Here is a 25,082-nt window from a genome sequence, read left to right on the forward strand (position 1 = left end):
CCTATTTAAACTGTGCATCCAAAGTTAATGTAGGTAGGAATGTATACTTCATATTACAAAATAAGATGTCTCTAAAAATTTAAATGTACTAACATTTCTACAAATCCTTATTTTTATGCTTCATTTGCTAAACTTACTAATTTCCTTACATCAACATGAATGTACAGAAGTGTTTTTAAATATGAAATCACATTTAAAAGGAAGAGAATGCAATATCCTAAGCAATCATAAATAGAGAAAGTAATAAAGAGTGAAATGCCTGGTCAATAAACACCTTGAGTGAGTATTAAATGAATACTCTCCCAGCATGACTTCAATTCCCAAAATAATACAGTAACACACTAACGTTACAGAAAAGCCATCCAAAGAACCTGAGCTAAAACAAACCATCTTTGTTGTCTGTTTCTGAAATTATGCATTTTAAGAATAACTTCCAATTAAATTCTCCTGGCATTCAAATTGACTTTGAATCAAATTACTGTTTGGAGTGCTGCATAAACTGTATTAAACCTTTCTAAGTCAATATTCATTTATAGTGAAACAAACACGCGTAGTCATATACGGAGCTGTAACTTCATGAAATGCGAGCAAATTCCACAAGTTTTCCTTAAGTAGATTTTAAGTTGGCAAAGAGGGTCAATGCTCAGCAAGGAAATGTTTCATTTTTGTGGAAACTTCCTTCGGTTTCCACCTCGTCAGGGTTTCATTTTCCATAATCAAACATAGGAAAGGTCAGCCGTGGGCACGAAGGCCAGCACCATGCATGGGCCACTGCAGAGGACAGGACACAGCCTCTTTCAGAATGGTCCCCTCAGTGAGGCGCGACAGGTGACAGGAGGAGGAGTTGGGAAGTACATAATGCGCCTCAGTGGGCCTTCCTGACTGGAGAGGTCTGCATATACTCCCACACACACACGTTCATGAATGAACGGAAATAGGTATGTTTTTAGACTATTTCAGTTTTGTGTGTAAGCTTTAACAATTTCCACTCTTAAACCGACGCAGGCTCCATCCATCCTAATGGAAACAGACTTCATACAATACAGAAATAATACTGAGTTTGATAAAAAAAAAAAAACACCACAAATGAATGTCTCTATGAGTTACATAACAGTTCTTACTAAAAGTAAAAATGGCAATATTAAGTCAAGCAGAGAGAGTCAATTATCATATGGTTTCACTTATTTGTGCAGCATAACAAATAGCATGGAGGACATGGGGAGATGGAGAGGAGAAGGGAGTTGAGGGAAATTGGAAGGGGAGGTGAACCATGAGAGACTATGGACTCTGAAAAACAATCTGAGGGTTTCGAAGGGGCGGGGGGTGGGAGATCGGGGTACCAGGTGGTGGGTATTATAGAGGGCATGGATTGCATGGAGCACTGGGTGTGGTGCAAAAATAATGAATACTGTTATGCTGAAAATAAATAAAAAATAAATTTAAAAAAAAAGAGATAATACATCGAACTAGAAAAAAAAAAGTAAAAATGGCTACAGTGTATGATATTTAACTATATATTTTTCCCGATTCAGCAAAGCCTCCTTTACTGGGATGTCTGGATATTATCTGAGATACTACCAATTAATGCAGATTCAAAATGAAATATGAGAAGTAAAAAGTATGAAAGTACTTCTGAAAATTGCAATTTTCGATTGTATGACATTGCACAACATCTTAGGGAAACAGGGGTGTGTGTGTGTGTGTGTGTGTGTGTGTGTGTGTGTGTGTGTTAAGTTTGAAATGACAATCTCCAAGAAAATATGTCAACAGAAACCCTTTGAATAGGTTGTACGTTTTGTTTTTTTCTTAAAGATACTGCACCCTGTGAAAATCTTGCTATTTTAACTAGGCTCTAAAAATAGGAGATGTGACAGGCAATTAGAAAGACAATTTCACCACAACTGGAAAAAAAAATACTGCAGTGAAAACCTCTAATCTTAAGGACTGACTAGCATTCACCAGGCCTCATAAAATTCCAAACAACTCCAATGAGGATGGGTTCATCCTCTTCCTAAAATGCCTTTATTTTTAAACGCTTTTCTGTATCAGTGATGTTTATGTCCTGTATTTTTTATTAAACACTCACCTGTGATTTTTTGTAGCAGAGGTGACAATTCAGACTCTTCACAGAAGACCTGAGCCAGTGCTTTCTTCACATTTTCCTCAGCTTCCCCCAGGTCTTTGTCCACTGTGAACTCTCCACTGACGGAATAAATATAGATCAGGAGCACCAACAGCTCTTCTGGGCTGTAGTCGTCATTGGTCCTCTGGTCCAAAGGTTTAATCATGGGCAGCAGCTGATTTAACACAACAGACATTGTTGACTCCCCAATGCTCTGGAATAAAAGGTGGGAAGATGAAAATACGTCATTCTTATACAAAGATGTAATTAGTACCCAGTATCAGTCCAAAGATGGCTTGCAAACAGGTTTGTGATGTTCACTGACTAGATTGCTTTTTGTCTACTTATTTGCTTTTTATTTGTCTGCTTATTTGCTTTTTATTTGTCTGTTTCTTGTCCTGTAGAGGATGCTCCAAGAAATTTGGCATCAGATTGATTGGTATGATATAGCTTATAACACAGCTAGGGAAGTTACAGGCCCTTTTACGTTATCTTACATACTGGTTATACAAGGAAGAATCCACCAGTTTTAAAAGTGTTAAGTACTTTAGGTACCAAAAATTTTACAATTCAAAATAAAAAATGTATTTTTAAAGCAAATATGATTAAAAATAAAAACATATCAACATCTATATATCCAAACAAATGCTGACCTACTTTCAGAGGAATTAACCTTGAATTTTACAGTATTTTTAAAAATATTCTCTATATTGGCAAATATTAGTTGTTTTTATTCCAAAATCAAAGTTTATTTTTGTTTTCATTTTTTTCTTATTTTAATTCCAATAAAGTTAGCACACAGGGTTATATTAGTTTCAGGTGTACAATATAGTGATTCAACAATTCTATACATTACTCGGTGCTCCTGGGAAAGGTACTCTTCCCTCGTGGGAAATGTACTCTTAATTCTCTTTACCTATTTCACCCATCACCCAACACATCTCCCTTCTGGTAACCATCTGTTCTCTATAGTAAAGTGTCTGTGTTTTGTTTAGTCTCTTTTCTTTCTTTGTTCATTTGTTTTGTTTCTTAAATTCCACATATGAGTAAAATCATGTGGCATTTTGTCTTTCTCTGACTGAATTATTTCACTTAGGATTATACTCTCTCGGTCCAACCATGTTGTTTCAAATGGCAAGATTTGATTCTTTTTTATGGCTGAGTAATATTCCCTTGTATATACATACTACTTCTTTATTCATTCATTTATTAATGGACACTTGAGTTGTTTCCATAATTTAACTACTGTAAATAATGTTGCAATAAACATAATCATGCATATACCCTTTCAATTAGCGTTTCTGCATTCTTTGGGTAAATATCCAGGGGTGCAATTACCGAATCATAGGATTTTTAATTTTATTTTATTTTTAACAATTTTATTTATTTATTTGACACACACACACACAGAGCACAAGCAGGAGGAGCAGCAGAAAGAGAGGGAAAAACAGTGTCTCCACTGAGCAGGGAGACCAATGTGGGACTCAATCCCAGGACCCTGAGATTGTGACCTGAACTGAAGGCAGTTGCTTAAATGATGAGGCACCCAGGCACCCCAAGAATCATAGGATTTTTTTTATAACAATCAACAGTCGGGCGCCTGGGTGGCTCAGTGGGTTAAGCCTCTGCCTTCAGCTCAGGTCATGATCTCGGGGTCCTGGGATCGAGTCCCGCATCAGGCTCTCTGCTCAGCAGGAGCCTGCTTCCTCCTCTCTCTCTCTCTGCCTACTCGTGATCTCTCTCTGTCAAATAAATAAATAAAATCTTAAAAAAAAAAAAAAAAAAGAAAGTAAGCTCCCACTTTCTTAAAAAAAAAAAAAAAAAAAAAAAAAAACAATCAACAGTCATTTCCTGCTAAACCTGGTGAGTAGAATAAGGGAGCAAACTGGGCAATGTCACTTAGGGTTCAAGATACCTTTGGGTGAGTCTGAAGGTAATTCACTTTAAAACAAAACATTTTTTTTCCTTTTAGCTCTTCCGCTAATTTCATCAGTGATATTTAGCAGAGAATTTCAAAATTCCTTGCACGTGATAACAGCATTGCATTTCTGGAGTAACCATATAGCTTCTAAGTAACTATACTATGTCTCGTAAAAATTCTGAGATTTTTTGTGAATAGATAAATCCCTATTTTAAATAATGTGCTTTATTTCACTTATAAAATAATCTTACAAAATAAAACTCAACCATTTGTATTTATATTAAAATCAGGGGCCAAATGATCACAACTTGCAATGTCCATGTCATTCATTCAGAAGGGTTTGTTGAGTATCTACTATGTTCCAGGTATTATTCTGGGTTGAGGTATACAGCAGTGAACAAAACACATCCCTTGCTGTTGTAGAGTTTACATTCTTCTTGGGCAAAACAGACAATTAAAAAGCTAAATAAGTAAAATATACAGAATACCAGATGGTGGTATGGGTGATGGAGAATAAAGCAAGAAAGAAGGAAGATGGGATTTTAGTGTATGTGTATGCTTATGTATATGAAAATACACTATTTTAAAGAGGAAAGGCCAGGTTAAGAAGGGAGCACTGGAATTTTAAAAATGGCCTATAGAAATGCTCTCTTTGAATGAAGTTGATGGCAAGCAGCTGGATGTGATTCTGTATTGAGATGACCACCCCAAAAAGAACTTTTCTAGTCAAGTCAGTTCCACACCTGGAAAAATTTGGACATATCATCTCAAGGTTAAGGTTCATTATTATTTTATTTGGTACACGAAAAACAGCTGTTACCATTTATTTCCACTAAAAATCTTGGATGTTCACAATGCACCAAACAAAAACAAAATGGTAAGTCTCTGGAATGAATAGATACAGAAGGAAGATGTTACTGTTCCATGGTGACAAGACACAATTAACCCAGTGTAAACACACCCACTTCTCAAAGGAAATGGCTGAAACCTTTGAAGGCATCCTAGATCTGTCCTACAGCCTCAGGAGCTTCTGGAGACAAACATTCATAAAATTTCTGCTTTACAAGCTGCCAAGAGCAATTTAAAATAAAGGAGCTGTGTGGCCAGCCCATTAGAAGTGACACTGTGGGGGCCACAGCTTTCATTTTTCCTTTTTACCCTATCACCAACATTTTGGATAACATTAAGCAGACTCCTTCATTGCTTCATTATATCCCATTTCTGAAAAACAGGTATATGCTTCAAGTATCTATCCTATCAGAGCCTTAGGATTCTCTTCCCAGAGCAAAAGGATTTTTTAAAAGGTAGTTATACAAAGTAAAACAAGGTAGAATAATCATCATAATCACTTGAAAAGATTCAACCACTAACATCTGGCCATGAGAGCATCATTTTCAAGTCGTTGATCTAAGATCCATTGCTGGAGAACAAACTCTCTCAGTAACACTCTAGCAGACTTCTGTTAGCTAGGTAATGCCTGTGCACATCAATTTATGAAATTACTTTCTAATCTGCTTAAAATATTCCCAAAAGCGAATTATAGAGCTGAATACAAAGCAAAGAATACTGATCAATCTTAAAGAAGCATGAGATATGGTGGAAATAAAAAGACTCCCATTTCAAATACCCAAATTCCAGACCTGACTATATCAGTAAGTAGCTCCTTAAGCTTGTAGGATATCAATAAATTCTCAGGATCTCTTCATCTCTAAAATGGCATGATCCAACTACAAAATGGCTTAGTTCTTCAGTCATATTTATGCGAACATCTCTGTTTTCACTTTCTTCTCCTTTTTTTTTTTTAACATTATATTGGTGATAGCAAGCAGTGAATCACATTTCATTCTTGGCTACACAGAAAAATATAAATGCTCAAAAGACAAGCTTTACTGAAGAACCAAATGTAGACACAGAAATATCACAGATACATGTGTGACATGGACTGATACACATACATCTATTTCCCAGTTCTGCCACCGAGAAAATCAATAAGTAATGACACCCTGGTATCAGTAAGCACACCCAGTGGTCAGATTGTGGTTTCTAATGTCATTCTCAAATAACAGGAATCAGGGATCCCCGGAGAAACGGCTGATTCGAGGGATGGGCAGCGAAAATACAAGAAGAACTTGGAAGATCTTTTTGTGCCTGAAAGTAAGGAAGTCCTTAAAAAACAAAGGGATGGGGCATGTCAAAAGGACACGGGAGACAATTGGAAGGCCTCCCAGTGGCCAAAGCTGAAGCAATTTGTGTAAGAAAATAAAGTAGCAATGGATTATAATCCCGAGTACAAAAAAATATGCTTTGTTCCATACTGATCTAAATAAGTGATTGCATAAATAATAATAGATATATAGATAGATAGATAGATGGAGGAGAAGAAATACATGTTCCTTACAGAAGAATTCCAAATTAACTCATGTAGTTACCGCCCCTTCCAGGAGGGTAATCCCCCCCACCTCTTGAGTGTGGGCTGCACATAATGACTTGCTTCTAAAAAACTGTGTCTAGAAGGAGGAGGGAGGAGAATTATACCTTAGAAGATCAAGGTTAGCATCACCAGTGATAAGGTAAATGATATCATGTGTCCCTAATATAATGTGATGGGAATGGCACTTTGCATTTGCGGTATTTTTCTCCCAAACCCATAATCGCACAACAAAAGAAGGGCACATGCTGTGATGAGCACTGGGGGTTATACGCGACTAATGAATCATGGAACACTACCTCAAAAACTAACGATGTACTATATGCAGTGGCTAACTGAGTGTAATAAAGTTTTAATAATAAATTTTTGTAATATTTATTACAAAATAATAAAATTTTGTAATAAAACAAACAACAGATAAATCCTAATTAAGGAACATTCTATAAAATGGCTAACTAGTACTCCTCAAAACTGTCAAGTCATGAGAAATGGGGAAAGACTGAAAAAGTATCACACACCAGATGAGACTAATGACAAAACATGATAGGATCCTGGATGATATCTTGGAACAGAGAAAGAACAAGGGGGTGGAGGGCGGAGAGGGGGAGACTAGTAAAATCAGAATAAAGTCCGGGGTTTATAGTCAATAGAAATGTACCAATATTGGCTTCTTAGCTTTGACAAATATACTACAGTACTGTAAGATTTTCACAGTAAGGTGAGAGATATACAGAACTCTCTGTACTATCTTGACAACTTTTCTACATATCTAAAAATAATCTAAAATGAAACATTTTTTGGCAAGAGGAGAGGAGGGGAGGGGAAGAGAGAGAAAGGGAAGTTGAGGGAAGGGAGGATAATAAGAGACAAATTCAGGTACTTTCGGATCTCCAGACTCAAAATTCTGTCAGACTGAAAATTCCAGGAAAGGCAATTTCAGCTGAGTATAAGAGTTCCTCAAAAAGAGGAACCAAAGTAAGGGACTGGCTTGGGAAGCAATGAACCTCCCATCAGTGGCAAAGGGAGGTAGGGAGACTGCCTGGCACAGATGAACGAGAGGGAATCCTACACACGTTGGCTTAGAAGGCCAATTAGATCCTCCTAGTACTATTCGTAAAAGTATGACTCCAGATTGGAGGTATATCCATTTCCGATACTCTCTGCTCTAAGAACGAACTCTCAACAAGAAGAAGGAAGAGAAAAAAAAAAAGAAGAAGAAGAAGAAGGAAGAGATCGGTGAGACCCTAGATTGAAACCTTTTTAAAGCTGAAAGAACTCAGGAGGAATAATAATGAAGTTATTGGAGTAAAATTATATGCCTGGGAACTGGCTGTAGCACTTAGGAGCTGTGTGACCTTGGGCAACTTAAATTAACTTCTCTGAGTCTCAGTTTCCTCACCTGCAAAATGGACAAAATCCCACAAATGTCTAAATATTAAGCAGCCTCTCAGGCACCCATTTTCATATTGGGATGATTAGTTAAACTACTTTGTGGTTTAAAATACAGTAATCCCCACCATGGGGCAGTCTTTGTAAGGACCCAAACATAAAAGGACACCCTCTTTTCTGAGGGTTGATTTTGACCTTACATTTGAGGCCAGAGAGCAACAGTTTTCGCTCTGTAATGTTGTTCTCAGGATCTAATAACAGAAATAAATCACAGAGCGTGGTCCTGGTGCATAGCCTCTGATCGATGCAAATGCCTATCACTGATACGGCCTACAGCCCCAGGGACCACCAGCCTGCCCAGTAGGGGTGATGAAGATGACTGGCAGGGAATGAGAAACCTTCTAGAAATAAGAAGTTCATGGTCTCAAAGGAGGGAGGGGCAGCCTGCCAGGACTGGATGTGACACCACATCTGGGAACTTCACTGCAAAGTGAGTCAAAGGTTAAAGGCAATATAAACATTATTAAACACTGCCATTAAGAAAGCGTACGCAGAGCAAACCACAGCCGAGGCAAAAAAAAAAAAAAAAAAAAAAAGGCTTCTTTATAAAGTACCAGGGATTAAGTTTCTCATTCATTTTGATACAAATGCGCCAACTGGTAGGAGGTGGAAGACCAGAGCTGCATCTAGAGTGACAGAACTTTTTTTTTTTTTTTTTTTTAATTCTGTAGTCTGGAGCTCCTGTTATTTTTGAATGAGTCCCCAGTAACGCCATACAAAAGGCTCTCTGTAAAATGCATGTTGTCTTTAGAAAAGCCATTTGTGGGGGCTGAATTAAAACACCTCTGCGAAGTCAGAGTCAGGCTCTGTGCTGGCTATGTCCGCGGGCCCGAGGAGCCAACAGACCACATTCGTCGTGGCTGCAGAGCAGGCCGGGCTGGCTCCGCACCTGCTCCTCTGGGATGCGGCCGGCAGTCCCTCCGTGAAATCCAAAGCCGCTCTTCTGGGCTGCAGGAGAAGCCGTCTCCGGGGCTCTTCCGCAGTCCAGCTTGGTCACAGGCTGCAGGCTCATGGATGCTGCCAGTGAGGGACCCCAAGGTGCCTAGGGCCCTTCTGACCCCAAACATCACTGCCCCCCCCCACCTTGCACTGACACCTGTCACAGGCTTTAGAGTCCCAGGATTGAAGTCACTCTGCTTCTTTGGGTGATGGGCGTCTACAGGCAAAATGCAAAAATGGAACTTGGGGGATGTGAGAATCGTTCACTGATGCACCCATGACTTCTTCAACACATGCTTACTGTGTACATACCAAGTGCGGGCACTGTGTTGTACTCCAGGCATCCCAAGAACAAGGCAAGACACAAATCCAGGAGCTTACAGGTGAGTGGGGGCGGGAGTGAACAGTAGAGGAGATGCAGTGAGTAAGTGCTTCAGTGGAAGTTCTCATCCACTCTGGAGAGACAGCAGAGGAGCACTGGGTCCCAGAAGGGAAGGTCCCTCAACTGAGCCTTCCGCCATCGACTAGCATCTCGGGGAGGGGCACAGCTCCGAGAAACGGCCAATGGACGAAGATCCTTCCTTCATTCCTTCAGCAAATTTTAACACCCACTTCCTGAGAGTGCGTAGGTAGAATCATGACCCCCCCAAAAAGGCCCACACTCTAATCCCCAGAGCATGTCATAAGCAAATAGGGCAGAAGGGACTTTGCCAAGGTGATTAAGGTTATAGACCTTGCGATGGAGATTAGCTGGCATGATCTGGGCGGGTTCAGTCTACTCACACGAGTCCCTGAAGCAGAGAACCTTTACTGGCTGTGGTCAGAGGGAGATGTGAAACTGCCAGCTTTGAAGGGGAAGGAAAGGGGCTGCAAGCCAAGGAACGCAGGGGCCTCTGGACTAGAAAAGATGCGGAGATGGATGCTCCCCTGAGCCTCCAAAAAGAAATGCAGTGCCGCCAACATCTCCATTTTTTAAAAAGATCTTATTTATTTGAAACAGAGAAAGAGAGCAAGCCAGCATATGAGTTATGGGGAGGGGAGGAGGTGAAAGGAGAATCAGACGAGGCTCCACTGAGCTGGGAGCCCAACGCGGGGCTCGATCTGAGGACCCTGACATCATGACCTGAGCCAAAGGCAGATGCTTAACCTACTGAGCCACCCAGGCACCCTGCCAACTCTTCCATTTTTGTCTTATGAGACTGGTGTTAGATTCTGACTACAGAGCTGTAAGAGTAAACTTATATTGTTTTGATTGGCTACAACAGCAACAGGAAATTAATATAAGTGGTTTTGTGAGGAAGGGCATGACAAGTTCTGCCTCAGAGCCCAAAGCCCAGACAGAGAACCTGGTATATGGTAGGCTTCTCTCAATACTTGCCCAATGACTAATCAAACAAACAAGAGCAAGCTTGAATAGGTGCCTCGGATGGTAGTCACTCCATCTTTCCCACTAGGGTACAAGGTAGTGCCTTTAGGGGTGTCACAAAAAGAGAAAGCACACAGACACACTGAATCTAAATTTGTTACTTAAATTTTTCTAGAACAGTCAGTCTAAAACCACGTGATCTCATAAAAGCTAATATTCACTTATTTGTGGAGCATAACAATTAGCATGGAGGACATGGGGAGTTAGAGCGGAGAGGGGGGTTGGGGGAAATTGGAAGGGGAGATGAATCATGAGAGACTATGGGCTCTGAAAAACAATCTGAGGGGTTTGAAGTGGCGGGAGGGTGGGAGGTAGGGGTACCAGGTGGTGGGTATTATAGAGGGCACGGATTGCATGGAGCACTAGGTGTGGTGAAAAAAATAATAAATACTGTTATGCTGAAAATAAATAAATTTAATTTTAAAAAAAGCTAATATTCACCCACCTCAGAATAATCCTTTAAGACAGTGGTTTGGAAAATGTGGTGTACAGATCCAAGATCCCAGTGAGCTTTTCAAGATGTCAAAACTATTTTTATCATGATTCTAGGACATTCTTCACCTTTTTCACTGTGTTGACATTTGTACTGATAGTGCAAAAATAATGGGAGGGGGGTAAAGTTGCTGGTATCTTAACAGAACAAGGAGAATTGTTCCAAACTATGCTAACGGTCACTGTACTCTTTACCACTATGCTATGTGTTCATTGGCGGAATTTTTAAAAAAGCAGTTTCACTTAAGCATGCCATTGATGAAGCAGTAAAAATTATTAATCTCATAAAACCCCAACCTTTAAACAAGTGTCTCTTTAACATTTTGTGTAACAAAGCAGGAACTATGCATAAAGCATTTCTCCTGTATGCTAAAGCACAATGGTTATCTCAAGGAAAAACATCTACGCAGTTATTTGGATTGTGAACTGTACTAGTTATTTCTGTCATGTAAAACCACCGTTACTTGAAAGAATGACAGAGAAATTGTCATTATTAAAACTCAGGTATTTGGCAAACATTTTCTCAAAAATGAACAAAGTAATCTTGTTCCTTCAAGAAAAACAACCAACATATTTATTGCCAATGATAAAATTTTGGCTTTTGAGGAAAAATTCAAATTTTGGAAAACTTGTATCTGCCACTGGCAGATGCTCTGTACTTAAACATTTTTCTGATGAGATCAATGGTGACATTAAAAATGGGATTGTTTTCAATTGCATAATGAATTATGTCAACATTGGAAGATCTGTATAACTCAGTGCACCAATATTTGGAAATGACCAATGTATGATGTAAGAAAATCAGGGACAGACAAAAGATCTATCCAAAACACAAGGCAGACCAGTAGATTTTAATATAAAAGAGTATAAACAGCTCACTCATATGGTTTCAGATTCCACATCACAATTTACAATTCACCCTTAAGAAATCACTGCTTGTAGATTCTTGGTATGTATCAAAAAAGAATATCTGAAAAGGCTGTCAAAATATTCTTCTCTTCTCCAACTATGTATTCGCCTGAGACTGGATTTTCTTCATAAACTTCAACCCAAACAACATATGGCAGCTTACTGAACAAGGAGGCAAACATGAGAATCGAGCTGTTTTTTACTCAGTGAGACACTAAAGAGATTTGTGAAAATATAAGCCAATGCCATTCTGCCTTACTCCTTTTTGTTTTGGAAGTATACTTATTTTTCATAAAAATATTTATGCTAGCATTAACAGGCTTGTTATTTTTAACGAAATTAGAAATAAGTTAAAATTTTCTGCTTTAATTTCTAATACAGTAAATATCAATAATTATCGATTTAAGGATATCTACAGATCCTAAAAAGAAAGCTCATTATTTTCTACTCTTTTTTTCCCCTTCTTATGGCTAAAATGCTGGTAAAGCAGTGACAAGATTGCTTCAACTACATTCTTTGAGAGGAAAGTAGAGCAACATGATCGTTTAAATCAGAGCTTCTCGAAATGTTCTGTGCCTGTGGATTACCTGTTAAATGCAGATACTGATTAATTAGGTTTGGGATAGAGCCTGAAGATTCTGGATTTTGTTCAAGTTCTCAGGTGATACCAATGTTGCTGGCCAGTGGATCACATTTGAGTGGCATCTGGACAGGACCACCCAACAATTTCCAGGCAGCTATGTGTATGGGAAGTGAAATATCCTCTTTGGATCACTATGTTTGTTGATTCCTAATCTGGATACTAATTAATACAATTCATAAGCCCATATCTCTAGCCAAATGTCTCTCCTTTGCTCCCTACCCAGAGAGTCAAATGTCTATTGGACTTCTCCATTTATATATCACATCTGAAAATTTTTTCAGGATTTATTTATTTTAGAGAGGGAGAGAGCACAAGTGGGAGGGGCAGAGGGAGAGAGGAGATAGAGTCATAAGCAGACTCCCTGTCAAACGTGGAGCCTGACGTGGGGCTCCATCTCATGACCCTGAAATCACAACCTGAGCTGAAACCAAGAGTCAGATGGTTAAAGGACTGCACCACCTAAATGCCCCTCATCTGCAAAATTAATCCAACTTACCTAAAAGTGAAATGAAGTGTTCTACTGCCAAATCTGCTCTTCATCCTGTGTACCCTACACTGCTTTGTGGTACCATCTTCTTTCATCTGACCAACATGGAACCCTGGGCTCTACTGCAGCTCTCTCCTGTCCCTGCCACGCCAAATCAGCACTAAGTCCTCATAATTTTCTATCTCCATCTCCTCTTCTCTGTTCCTTCCTTGATGCCCTAAGTTGTAGCTACCATTATCTCCAACCATGATTTATCTCATTTTAAAGCAAAGATTTAACCTCTCTAAAATTACTTTACGGTGTCTACTGCCTTCAAGATAAAGCCTTTAATATGACATGTGCAGTTTTGTTTTGTTTCGTTTTGACCTTCAAAGCCCACATAACTGTTCAGCCTCATCCATCATAAATCATTTCCTTATGGGTGATAGTTCAGCTTTGCTCAACTGCTTGCATTTGCCTCTGGACTTATCCCTCTGCCTAGAATGTTCTTTTCCCCATTCTCCACCTGGTTTTATCTCCTCAGTGTTATCTCCTCAGAGCTTCCCTAGATGCATTAAATGCACCATGTGATCATATTGTGTGATGCACAATGTGATCTTGGAAAAGTCTCTATTTTCCCCCACCATGGCTTTATCACTCTGAATTGAATTACTCAGGTCTAGCTTCCTTCTCAGACTGAAAAATTCCTGGTGACAAGAACCATGTCTTATTCTTAAAGCTATCTCCAGTACCTAATTCACTCCTTTGAACATAGTATCAAAAACATACTTACCTCTATAATGAAGCTGCTGACACCAGAAAAAGAGAAATGAACACTTACAAAGATATAATTATAGATTATCTCATTTAATCTTCCTGATTACCCTGTAACAGGTATTATTATTTCAGAGGCAGAAATTGAAGATGAGAAAGGTTACTTATCAAGGACAGCAGCTAGTGAGTTGTTGAACTAGGATCTGACTCAGGACTGTCTTTCTCCAGAACCTGTATCTGGCTATTACGCATTTCCTCTCCAGTGCTTTCTGGTCAGAGGGAATCCAGAGTTTACGGGGAAGGAAAATCCAGACCCTTGAGACAGAATATGATACTAGGATTCTGACTAAGAACAAATCATCAAGGGAACCCAGTAGATGAGATAAGTCACAGGTGATCTACTGACTTGCAAGTCCTTAGAATCCCCCAAAGATGTACACGACAGGCTCCAGAACCTTATTTGAGGTTAAACATCTCTGGTAAAGGGACATGTCATTCCAGCCACAAATGTTAAGGCAGAATTTCCCAATGAGGGTGTCACCATGCCATGTCTACCTCCCACTCCAAGCCCTAGTGATAGCTGGCTAGGACCTAGGGCAGACAGACAACTGGGCAAGTGGCCTCCAAGTTCTGTGTAGCTGTTAACCCAGTACATCCTGTACAAACAGCATAGCTTTCTATGTGTGTCTGCAACTATGTGAAGAAAAGAAGAGGCTGCACTTCAGAGACAGGCACAAAAAGGAATCAGATGCTGAAGTCATCAAAGATGGCAGAAATGGTTTCCAGGAGCAGCAGATTTAAAGACGGTAGGTTGGGGCTATGGCATAAGCTGCAGATGAGAAGCAGCAGAGTGTGGTGGATTGAAGATGTGGAAGTTGTCTGGACAGACTCAGTTCCCCATGTGAGAGAAACAGGAAGGCGTTAAGATGAGGCAAAGAAGAATGCAGATGATTCTGGGCCCCATGGCCCACTGTTAGAACTTGTGCTTTCCTTCCCAGATGAAAGGGGTTTGGGGCAAAGGAATGGTATGGTCAGATATATGTTGTAAAAGGCTATCACGCAGGATGTGGTGAAGAGAACAGACTATGGAGGGATAAGGGTAGATACAGGGAGATAGTTGGGAAGCAATCAGGAACCCACGTGAAACTAGGGGGCTTGGTCTGCAGTAGGCACATTGCAGGCAGTATATATTGGCTGAATTTGGAAATACTTTGAAGCTAAATTCAGCACAATTTGCTGATGGACTGGATACAGAGTGTGAGAGAAGAGACGAATCTAGAATTATTCTGAGGTCTTTGGAAGTTTTTGGAGGTTCAGAGTAAAAGGAGGTGATTCAAAGGAGATGACAAGAGAGGACAGGCTTGGAGGAAAATGTGAGAATGGGACAGACATAAGTATTTCAGAAAGCAGGATGTCTAAGCCCGGGACAGTGAAAACGGGGACCAGAATGAATGGAAGGATTCTGGAGTGAGCAAAATAATGGCATGAGTGATACACGAGAAAGAAGAATGTATGGGCAAGGGTTAACAGAAAGAATACACAGTGTAAAGTAGCCCAGAAAGTCCAACTTCAAAGTATAAATGTGTTTTCCCAAATTTATCCCTGTAAGGGGCACTTGAAAGTAGCTGGCATTCTGTGTCTATGGGACAAATGATTCCTTGGCACTGAAAAATGGTGAAGTCCTCAGTGGCAGTGAAAACAGATTCTACAAACATTCTCTCCCACTAAAAATGCCATTAGAGAAAAATTATGGTGTCGTCACACAATGGAATACTACATAGCAACTGTAAAGAATGATCCATACTCCCGTAAAACAATAATATGGTTGAATCTCACAAATACAATATTGAATGAAAGAGGCCATAGGAAAAGAACATATCAGATGATCCTGTTTATGCAAAATACAAAAACCAGGGAAAACAAGTCTATGTTTTTAGAGGTCCCCATCCATTGGAAGGAGGAAGTAACTGGGTGGCAGCAAAAGTGGGGCTTCCGTGGTTGCTGGTAATACTCTGTTTTTTGATCTGGGTGCTGATTACACAGATGTCTTCAGTTAGTAAAAATTCGTTGAGCTGTACTTTTCTATATTGTATTTTACCTCAATAAAATCTTTTTAAAATGCCATTATACTTGGCCACATTTCCCGTATCCTGGGAAGAACAGAGCTATCTACTTAGAGTTCTTATTACAGATTAGCATTTATCCAAAGCAAGAGCAGGATCATTTAAGAAGCTTAGAGGAGTTATCAAAGCATCTAATTCAGTTACACTTAACTTCGGCTAGAAGGAAAGCGAAGGCCTCGATTTCAGAGAAAGACAAAAAGAACAATTCTCAATGGCTGTTCCGTTTAAAACACACATGTGTTTTAGGAGGGATATAAACTTTTTGTGTAATGTTTTCCCCCCCATCTCCTGGGAAATGATGTTACACTGTGCTTCAAACAGAACTGCCAAGTGTAAGAGGCTGTTTTCTGTAAACAGGCCAGCTGGGCCATAAGTTGCAAGAAACGAGGGACAAACTACTCGTTCAGAGAGCAGAGCAGAACACCACTGGGAGTTGGGAACTGTGCGTCCAACAGGATCTCCAGCCATTTGTCCTTCGCAGGCCACCTTTAGTGATTTAAGAGCTCTCCTTGCCATGTTATCATCAATCAATTATAATGATTGAGCAGCCTCTAAAAACTGGAGTTTTTAAAATGCAACTATCCGTGACCTAAATTTCCTGCTGGCCCTGTTGGCCCCAGGTTAGGCCAGTTTGTCTATCATCAAGGGAGCCAATAAAAATAATAAAAACAGGTCAACGCTGGGCTTTCTGAAGCTTATATAAAAATATTCACGCTTCACCAATCAGCACCAACTCAATGTGTCCAGTCTTTGCTTGAGCTCTCAGTAAATTCTGCCTCTAATAACAAAATATTCCATAGAATGTATATATCATCTAAGAACCCATCTTTTTTTTTCCTTTTCTTCCTTGCTTGCCTTTCAATTTGGCTAAGCAACAATTTTGTAACTCTTAGTAGACAACTGAAATGATGTCATTTTGCTGACTCCAGCAAAGGAGTAATGTTTTGGCAAATTAGGGGATATATGAGAAGATGAAAATATAAATTTTAGCTATCTTAATGCAGAATGTGATACTGCACCTCCAAGCCTGGGACAGAATTTGATTCTTAGGATCCACAGAGCCAAGCAAAGCCTATCGAATGGGGAGGAGGAAGAAAAAGGTGGTGAAGGCATCAGTAAAGAGGGTCAGCCTAAAGACGGTCTGTAAAAACCAGAATAGTTATCATAAGTACTGTTTCAAAATATTTCATATCACTTGATAGGAAGTAAGAAAAAGAAGGGTGCTGTGCTGTCCAAGGTTTCAAGCTCCCTTATAAGAGTGACCAGCAACGTGGAAATTCTATTCAGTAACAAAGCTGCATTGCTGATATCCGTGACCTGCCTGCAGAAATGTGCAAGCTTGGTAGATCTGGGACAAGGTCCCAGAGCCCCCTCTCCTTGAACCATCCCAGCCAGAATCTCAGCAGGCTGGACCATCTTACTCAGAAACAGTTCTGGAACACTCTCTGCTCTGGAGGGCAAGTTTGCGTAAACTCCAAAGAAGGCCTAATGCCAGAGTGGCGACCCAAACGCACCATCATGAAGGCAGCAAATTTGACTTTAGTAGTCTCTCCTTTCTCTGACTTTGCCACTCCTTTGTCTCTACCAAGTTTCAGAACTCACTGGCCTCCTGCCAGCACCAGTCAATGACGTACTACTCCTCTACGAAATGAATGACTGAATGGACAAACTCTTCCAAGAGAATTCTGCATTTTAAAAAAGAAGAGAGATTCTGAGATGAAGTAAGATGACTCTATGGTTAAATTTTGGGTTCAGTGGTAGTTAGGTAGAAATTTGTCCTAGAAAGCCTTTCTGGAGCTCCTCTAATCCCATTTAACAGAAATTAACTGAAAGATAATACTATTTTTTCCTCCTCTTTTGAAAATGCAATAATATAGTTCAGAAAGTAAACATCTTACTTCCTTAAAAGCACAAGATGACAGGGTATAATTTTAACCTCACCTTACCCCTTACTGTAGTGAGGCATTTGACATTTCTGGGCCTCAAGTTCTTGATAGGAGGATAATACCACATACCTCACCTCCGATTTGCAGCTCATACTTCAGATTTTCATGGAATACAGCGAGATGATCACTTTATAAACTATAAAGTAGTCTATATTTGCTCTACTGTATTTATGACTATTACCTTCCTCTCCAAAACTATGCTTCTCTTTAGAAAAAGGCCTGGTATACCAGATATATTTATATACCTCCAAAGATTCAGCTGCCCACTGAAACTCAGCCACATGCTTAATGGAGGGTCTAGGCCACTGCTGCACAGCCTCATCCCCACACTGCCAACTCTTCTAGCCTTCCCTGGGGACAACACTGACATGGCTCTGTCATACCCACCACAGGGGAAGCCATACCAGCCCCACGCCTAGGTCCAACCAACTAGACTCATGGAGGCTCTGGCTTTACTCATGTTCACCTAGAGGACCCTGAGAATGCCACTGGAAAATAAGGATAGTGTCACCCCTCATAATAAACTTTAAGGCAATGAAAGGCAGGGAGACTGGTAAGACGACAGGTAAATTCTTAGCTACTTCTTGCCTAGGAAAAACTCCAGGTTGCAATAGTGTTACATAAAGTCTTTTCAGAGTTATCTCCCATGACTGAACAATCACCTGGGTTTCTTAAGAGCCAAGAGCCAGCTCAGTGATAGGTCCCCTCGGATTTGCTTTACTTCCTTCCTTGACCCATTTTCCCTTTCCCTCACTCTTGTTGCTCTCAGATTCCACCTCCTTCCCCTTTAAAGTAATTACCAGGTCGATTTTGCCATAAACTCTGTTTCCTAGGAAAACAGGGCAAAGGATATTAGAGAGGCCACAAAAAAGAACTAGGTAGGCAAGGAGAAGGGTCTTGGTATCACTCAGCTGTCTGAGAGTGTATGTGCTGTTACTACAAGCATACACTTATAAAATATGGGGGATAAAAAGTCCTGAAGAAAGGAGAAATCTCTGCCTGTGCTTATGTAATCCACAAAAAACAAACACTAAGCAGTGATTTAAAAAGAAAAAAAAAAGAAAAAGAATCCAAAAGCTGATGGAGTTTTAGTCCGAGTGATCAGGGGGGCACAATGATGTCTGCATGCCTTGCACTGACCTGCACAGCCCTATGTGATCACCAGCCTCCCTCTTTGGTTTTATCAAGGAGTCTTCCTCTCCTACCCCACCCCCACTCTATCCTCCCTTCCTTCAGTTCTGTCAGCCCACACTGATCACCATTCAGCATCTCAATTATTCCATGCCATTCTGTATCAGGGGCCTTTGCACTTGGAGTTAATCCTTGTGCTCCAAATGCTCTTTTTGGGGTCTTTTCATGGTAGAAATTCATTGAACTGATGTCACATCATTCAGGTTTCACCTCAGCTGTCCACTTCTCAGAACTCTCTTTGCTGTCTAGAGTAGCATCTTTCTTTGCTGTCTGGAGTAATATAACCATTTTTAGCCCTAGTCACTCTTTAAGCCACTACCTTATATTCACAGCCTTTATCATTAGCTAAGATTTTCTTAATTATTTGCTGCAAAGGTGGTCAATAAGCTTGTTAGGTAAATGAATAAACTCCTTTACATGGACTCAAAGTGTCAGATCTGCCTGTGAACACTCTGAGTGGAAGACTTAGTGTTGGACAAGTGCTGTGAAGTACTTGTTACCCAAGGAAATGACAGTGGTTCTATGAGATGTGCACTGACCAATATGGTAGCTGTTAGCCACACATGGCTGGTGAATACCTGAAATGTGACCATTCCAAGTTGAGCTGCATTCTCCATGCCGTATGCCATATTTGAAGACTTATTGTAAAAAAAAATCTATAACTCATTGACAATTTGCATTGTATCTTACTGAAATGAATACATTTTGGGTATTTTGGATATATTTGATAAAATAAAATATATTATTCAAAGTATTTCACTCATTTCCTTTTATCTTTCAACATAGCTACTGACAAATTTGAAATAGTACATGTGGCTTACACTGTAGCTCATGCTACATTTTATTGGATAGTGCTGTTCTAGTGTTAGTGCTTTCCCCAGACTCCAAGTTCAATACCAACACCAGGGATTCAACACTTATTGAACTAGATATAATATACATTTTCACATCTCATTTCATTCCTAATGGTGAGATACTATTATCTTTATTTTACTGGCAAGGAAACTAAGGTTTAGAGATGGAGCAAATGGCCTAGAATAGGAAAGAGCATCCAGACCACAGGACAATAGACCCCCAAAGATGTTCAGGTTCTGTTCCCCAGAATTTATGAGTATGTTAACTTACAGGACAAGAGGAACTTGAGACAGGGGGATTTGTGGATTATTCATGTATGTCCAGTGTAATCACAAGGGTTCTTACAAGAGGGAGCCAAAGTGTCAAAGTTAGAGAAAACATAGGACAAGAGGAGCAAAACTAGGAGTGATGTGCTTTCAAGATGGAGAAAGGGGCCATGAGCCAAGAAATGCAGGCAGCTTCTAAAAGCTAGAAAAGGCAGGGAAATGTTTTTTTTCCTGGAACCTTCAAAAAGAACACAGCTCTGCCAACACCTTCATTTTGGGTCTTCAAAACCCATTTTCAACCCCCAGAACTGTAATATAATAAATTTTTGTTGTTTGAAGCCACTAATTTTGTGCTATTTTTCTATAGCAGCCATTGGAAATTGACACAGAATATAATAATTAATGTAGAGTCAGGGATTTGGAACCTGGTAAGCATGAGATTACAACCATGGTCCAGGATAAATAGGCAAAATAATAATAATCATCATAATTATAATTTGAGTATACAAATTTATCCCCAAATCAAATGAGACTTGTCTAATGAATGTATTTTAACATAAAAAATAAAGCATGGCTCAGCACCTGGGTGACTCACTGGGTTAAGCATCAGCCAATTCTTGATTTCGGCTCAGGTCATAATCTCAGGGTTATGAGATCAATCCCCAACTCGGGCTCCGTGCTGAGCCTGGAGCCTACTTAAGATTCGCTCTCTGCCTCTGCTCCTCCCCACCCCTGCCCCCGCTCTCTCTAAAATATATATTTTATATAAACATATATATATGTTTATATATATATGTTTATATATATGTTTAACATATATATTTATGTTTATGTGATTTTTAAGGACTTTTTTAAAATGGGGATCTTTAATTGTGTTATGACATACAGAAAATTTCTCAGATGTAAGTGTAAGGACTATTTTTTAAGAGCAGTTTTAGGTTTACAACAAAATTGAGAAGAAAGTACAGAGAATTCCCCTATATCCACTGCCCCCAAACATGAATAGCCTCTTCCATTATCAACATCACTTATCAGAGTGGTACTTTCTTTTACCAAGAATGAATCTATGTGAGAACATCATAATCATTCAAAGTCCATAGTTTACCTTAGGGTTCACTTTTGGTGTTGTACATTCCATGGGTTTGAACAAAACTATAATGAGATGTATCCATCAGTATGATATACAGAGTTTTTTCACTGTCCTAAAAACCACCATGCTCCACCTAGTCATCTCTCCCCCAACTCCCTACCCTGGCAACCAAAGATTTTTTTTTTTATTGTCTCCATAATTTTGTCTTTTCTGCAATGTCATATAAATGGAATCATATAATAGGCAGTCTTTTCAGACTCACTTCTTTCACATAGGAATATGCATTTAAGATTCCTCCAAGTCTTTTCACAGCTCGGTGGCTCTTTTTAGCATTGAATAATATTCCATTGTCTGGATGTACCACGGCTTATTTATACATTCACCCACTGAAGAACATAAAACTACTATGAATATTCATGTGCAGGTTTTTGTGTGGACGTAAGTTTTCAACTTCTTTGGGTAAATACCAAGTTACATGATTTCTGGATGGCATGGCAAGAACAGGGATAGTTTTCTAGGAAACTGCTAAGCTGTTTTAAAAAGGGCTGTGCCATTTTCCATTCCCACCAACAATGTGTAAGAGAGTTCCTATTGCCCCACATCCTCACCAGCATTTGGTGTTGTCATTGTTCCAGATTTTGGCCATTCTAACAGATGATGCTATTTCAACATCATTTTAATTCTCATTTCCCTGATGACATTTGGTGTAGAGCATCTTCTCATATGCTTATATGCCATCTGTATATCATTTAGTGAAGTGTCTTTGGCCCACTTTCATATTGCTGAGTTTTAAGAGTTCTTTATGTGTTTTGGACAATAATCCTTCATCAGATGTATCTTTTGTAAATATTTTCTCCCAGTCTGTGGCTTGTCTTTTCATTCTTTTGATACTTTCACAGAGAATTTCTCAATTTTAATTAAGTATAGCTTATCAATTATTTCTTTCATGGATTGTGTTTTTGCTGTTGTATCTAAAATGTCATCACCATTCCAAAGTCACCTAGGTGTTCTCCTATTTCATCATCTAGGAGTTTTATAGTTTTGCAGTTTACATTTACATCTATGATCCATTTTTTTAAAGAATTTATTTATTTATTTGACAGACAGAGATCACAAGTAGGCAGAGAGGCAGGCAGAGAGAGAGAATGGGGGAAGCAGACTCCCCGCTGAGCAAAGAGCCCTATGAGGGGCTCGATCCCAGGACCCTGGGATCATGACCTGAGCTGAAGGCAGAGGCTTAACCCACTGAGCCACCCTGGTGCCCCTATGATCCATTTCATACTGATTTTTGTGAAAGGTGTTAAGGTCCGTATCTAGACTTTTTATTTATTTATTTATTTATTTGGTGTGTGGTTGTCCAGTTGTTCCAGCACCACTCATTGAAAAAATTATCTTTGCTCTACTGTGTTGCCATAGTTTGTCAAAGATCAGGAGATCATATTAATAGGGGTCTTTTTCTGGGGTCTCTCTTCTGTTACATTAATCTTCTATTTTTTCACTAATACCACACGTCTTAATTATTGTAGCTTTATACTAAGACTTGCAGTCAGGTAGCATAAGTTTTCCGACTTTGTTCTTCAATATTGTGTTAGCTATTCTGTTTTTGGCCTTTCCACATACACTTTAGAATCGTTTGTTAATATCCATAAAATAACTACCTGGGATTTTGATTAGAATTGCCCTGAACCTATGGATCGATTTGGGAAAAGCTGACATCTTATCAGTATTGAGTTTTTATTCCTTGATTTAGTTCATCAGAGTTTTATAATTTTCCTCATATAGATCTTATATCTATTTTATTGGATTTATCCCGAAATATTTCATTTTGGGGGGTGCTAATGTAAATAGTATTGTGTTTTTAATTTCAAACTCCACTTGTTCAATTTTGCCTAGAGAAATCTACATTTTCAATGTCATCCCAATCAAAATTCCACCAGCATTTTTCAAAGTGCTGGAACAAACAATCCTAAAATTTGCATGGAAACAGAAGAGACCCCAAATTGCTAAGGAAATGTTGAAAAAGAAAAAAACAAAACTGGGGTCACCACATTGCCTGATTTCAAGCTTTACTACGAAGCTGTGATCACCAAGACAGCATTTTAGTGGTACAAAAGCACACATAGACCAGTGGAACAGAATAGAGAGCCCAGATATGGACCCTCAACTTTATGGTCAACTAATCTTTGACAAAGCAGGAAAAAATATACAGTGGAAAAAAAGACAGTCTATTCAATAAATGGTGATGGGAAAATTGGACAGCTATGTATAGAAGAATGAAACTTGACCAATCTCTTACACCATAGACAAAGATAAACTTGAAATGGATAAAAGACCTCAACGTGAGGCAGGAAGCTATCAAATCCTAGAGAAGAACATAGGCAGTAACCTCTTTGACATCTGACATAGCAACTTCTTTCAAGACATGTCTCCAACGGCAAACGGAACAAAAGCAAAAATGAACTTTTGGGACTTCATCAAGATCAATTTTACTATACAATGAATCAATTGACCTTTCTATACTCAGTTTGCATTTTGCAACCTTGGTATAATTGCTTATTAGTTCCAGGAGTGTTTTGTCAATTATTTCTGATTTTCTACATAGACAATCATGTTATCTGCAAACAATGACAGTTTTGTGTCTTCCTTCTCAATCCACATAATTTTAGATTTCTTTTCTTGCCTTATTACAAGAAATAGACTTTTGGCACAATGTTAAAAAGGAGTAGTGAGAGGGGACATCTTTGCCTTATACCTGATCTTTGTGGGAAAGCCTTGAGTTTCTCACCATTAAATATGATGTTAGTTATAGGATTTTTGGTCAATAGTCTTTACCAAGTTGAGAAAGTTCCCCTCTTTTCCTAGTTTACTGAGCGTTCTTTCTTTCCATGAACAGGTATTAGATTTTGTCAAATGATTTTCTGTATTTATTGATATGGTCATATAATTTTTCTTCTTTTTCAATTTGTGGATATGATGAATTACATTAAATTGATTTTCAAATGTTGAATCACTGTTGCACATCTAGGACAAATCCTACTTGGTCATGGTGTGTCACTCTTTCTATACATTTTTGGATTAGATTTGCTGATAATATTTTGTTGAGGATTTTGCACCCATGTTCCCAAGAGATATGGTTCTGTAGTTTTCTTGTAATATCTTTGTCTGGTTTTGGTATTAGGGTGTTGCTAGCCTTATAGAATGAGTTAGAAAATATTCCTTCTGTTTCTATTCTCTGAAAACATTTGTAGAGAATTGGTATAATTTCTTCCTTAAGGGTTTGGTAGAATTCACCAGTCAACCCATCTAGGTATGATGCTTCCTATTTTGGAAAGTTATTAATTGTTGATTCAATTTCTTTTATTTGTTTTTAAAGATTTTATTTATTTATTTAACAGACAGAGATCACAAGTAGGCAGAGAGGGGGGCAAAGGTGTGGGGGGAAGCAGGCTCCCTGCTGAGCAGAGAAACCCTGAGCAGAGGACCCTGGGATCATGATCTGAGCTGAAGGCAGAGGCTTTAACCCACTGAGCCACCCAGGCGCCCCTGATTCAATTTCTTTCACAGGTATAGATCTATTCAGATCATCTATTTCTTATTGTGTGAATTTTGGCAGATTGTATCTTTCAAGGAATTGGTCTATTTCAACCTAGGTTATCAAATTTACAGGCATAAAATTTTTCATAGTATTCCTTTATTATTCTTTCAATTTCCATGGAATCTGCAGTGATATCTCCCCTTTCGTTTCTGATATTAGTAATTTGTATACTATGTCTTTTTCTTAGCCCGACTGTAGCCTTATTGCTTTTTTTTTTTTTAAAGATTTTATTTATTTATTTGAGAGAGAGACAGTGAGAGAGAGCATGAGCAAGGAGAAGGTCAGAGGGAGAAGCAGACTCCGCATGGAGCTGGGAGCCCGATGCGGGACCCGATCCCAGGACTCCGGGATCATGACCTGAGCCGAAGGCAGTCGTCCAACCAACTGAGCCACCCAGGCATCCCAGCCTTATTGCTTTTAATGATCTTTTCAAAGAATCGGCTTTTG

At 39.2% G+C, this 25,082-nt stretch overlaps 1 protein-coding gene across 2 annotated transcripts in view; it reads right to left on the bottom strand.

Annotated features, from left to right (window-relative positions):
• The window catches only part of SCFD2 (sec1 family domain containing 2), a 428,274-nt gene that overhangs the window by 232,323 nt on the left and 170,869 nt on the right, over nucleotides 1-25,082 (bottom strand). For both annotated transcript variants that reach the window (XM_032334293.1, XM_032334294.1), the window contains exon 5: nucleotides 2,087-2,336. In XM_032334293.1, the coding sequence (XP_032190184.1) occupies nucleotides 2,087-2,336 (250 nt within the window). The remainder of the gene's footprint in view (nucleotides 1-2,086; nucleotides 2,337-25,082) is intronic.

This window comes from Mustela erminea, chromosome 2 (genome assembly GCF_009829155.1).
Source record: "Mustela erminea isolate mMusErm1 chromosome 2, mMusErm1.Pri, whole genome shotgun sequence".
In the NCBI taxonomy this organism is placed as follows: domain Eukaryota; kingdom Metazoa; phylum Chordata; class Mammalia; order Carnivora; family Mustelidae; genus Mustela; species Mustela erminea.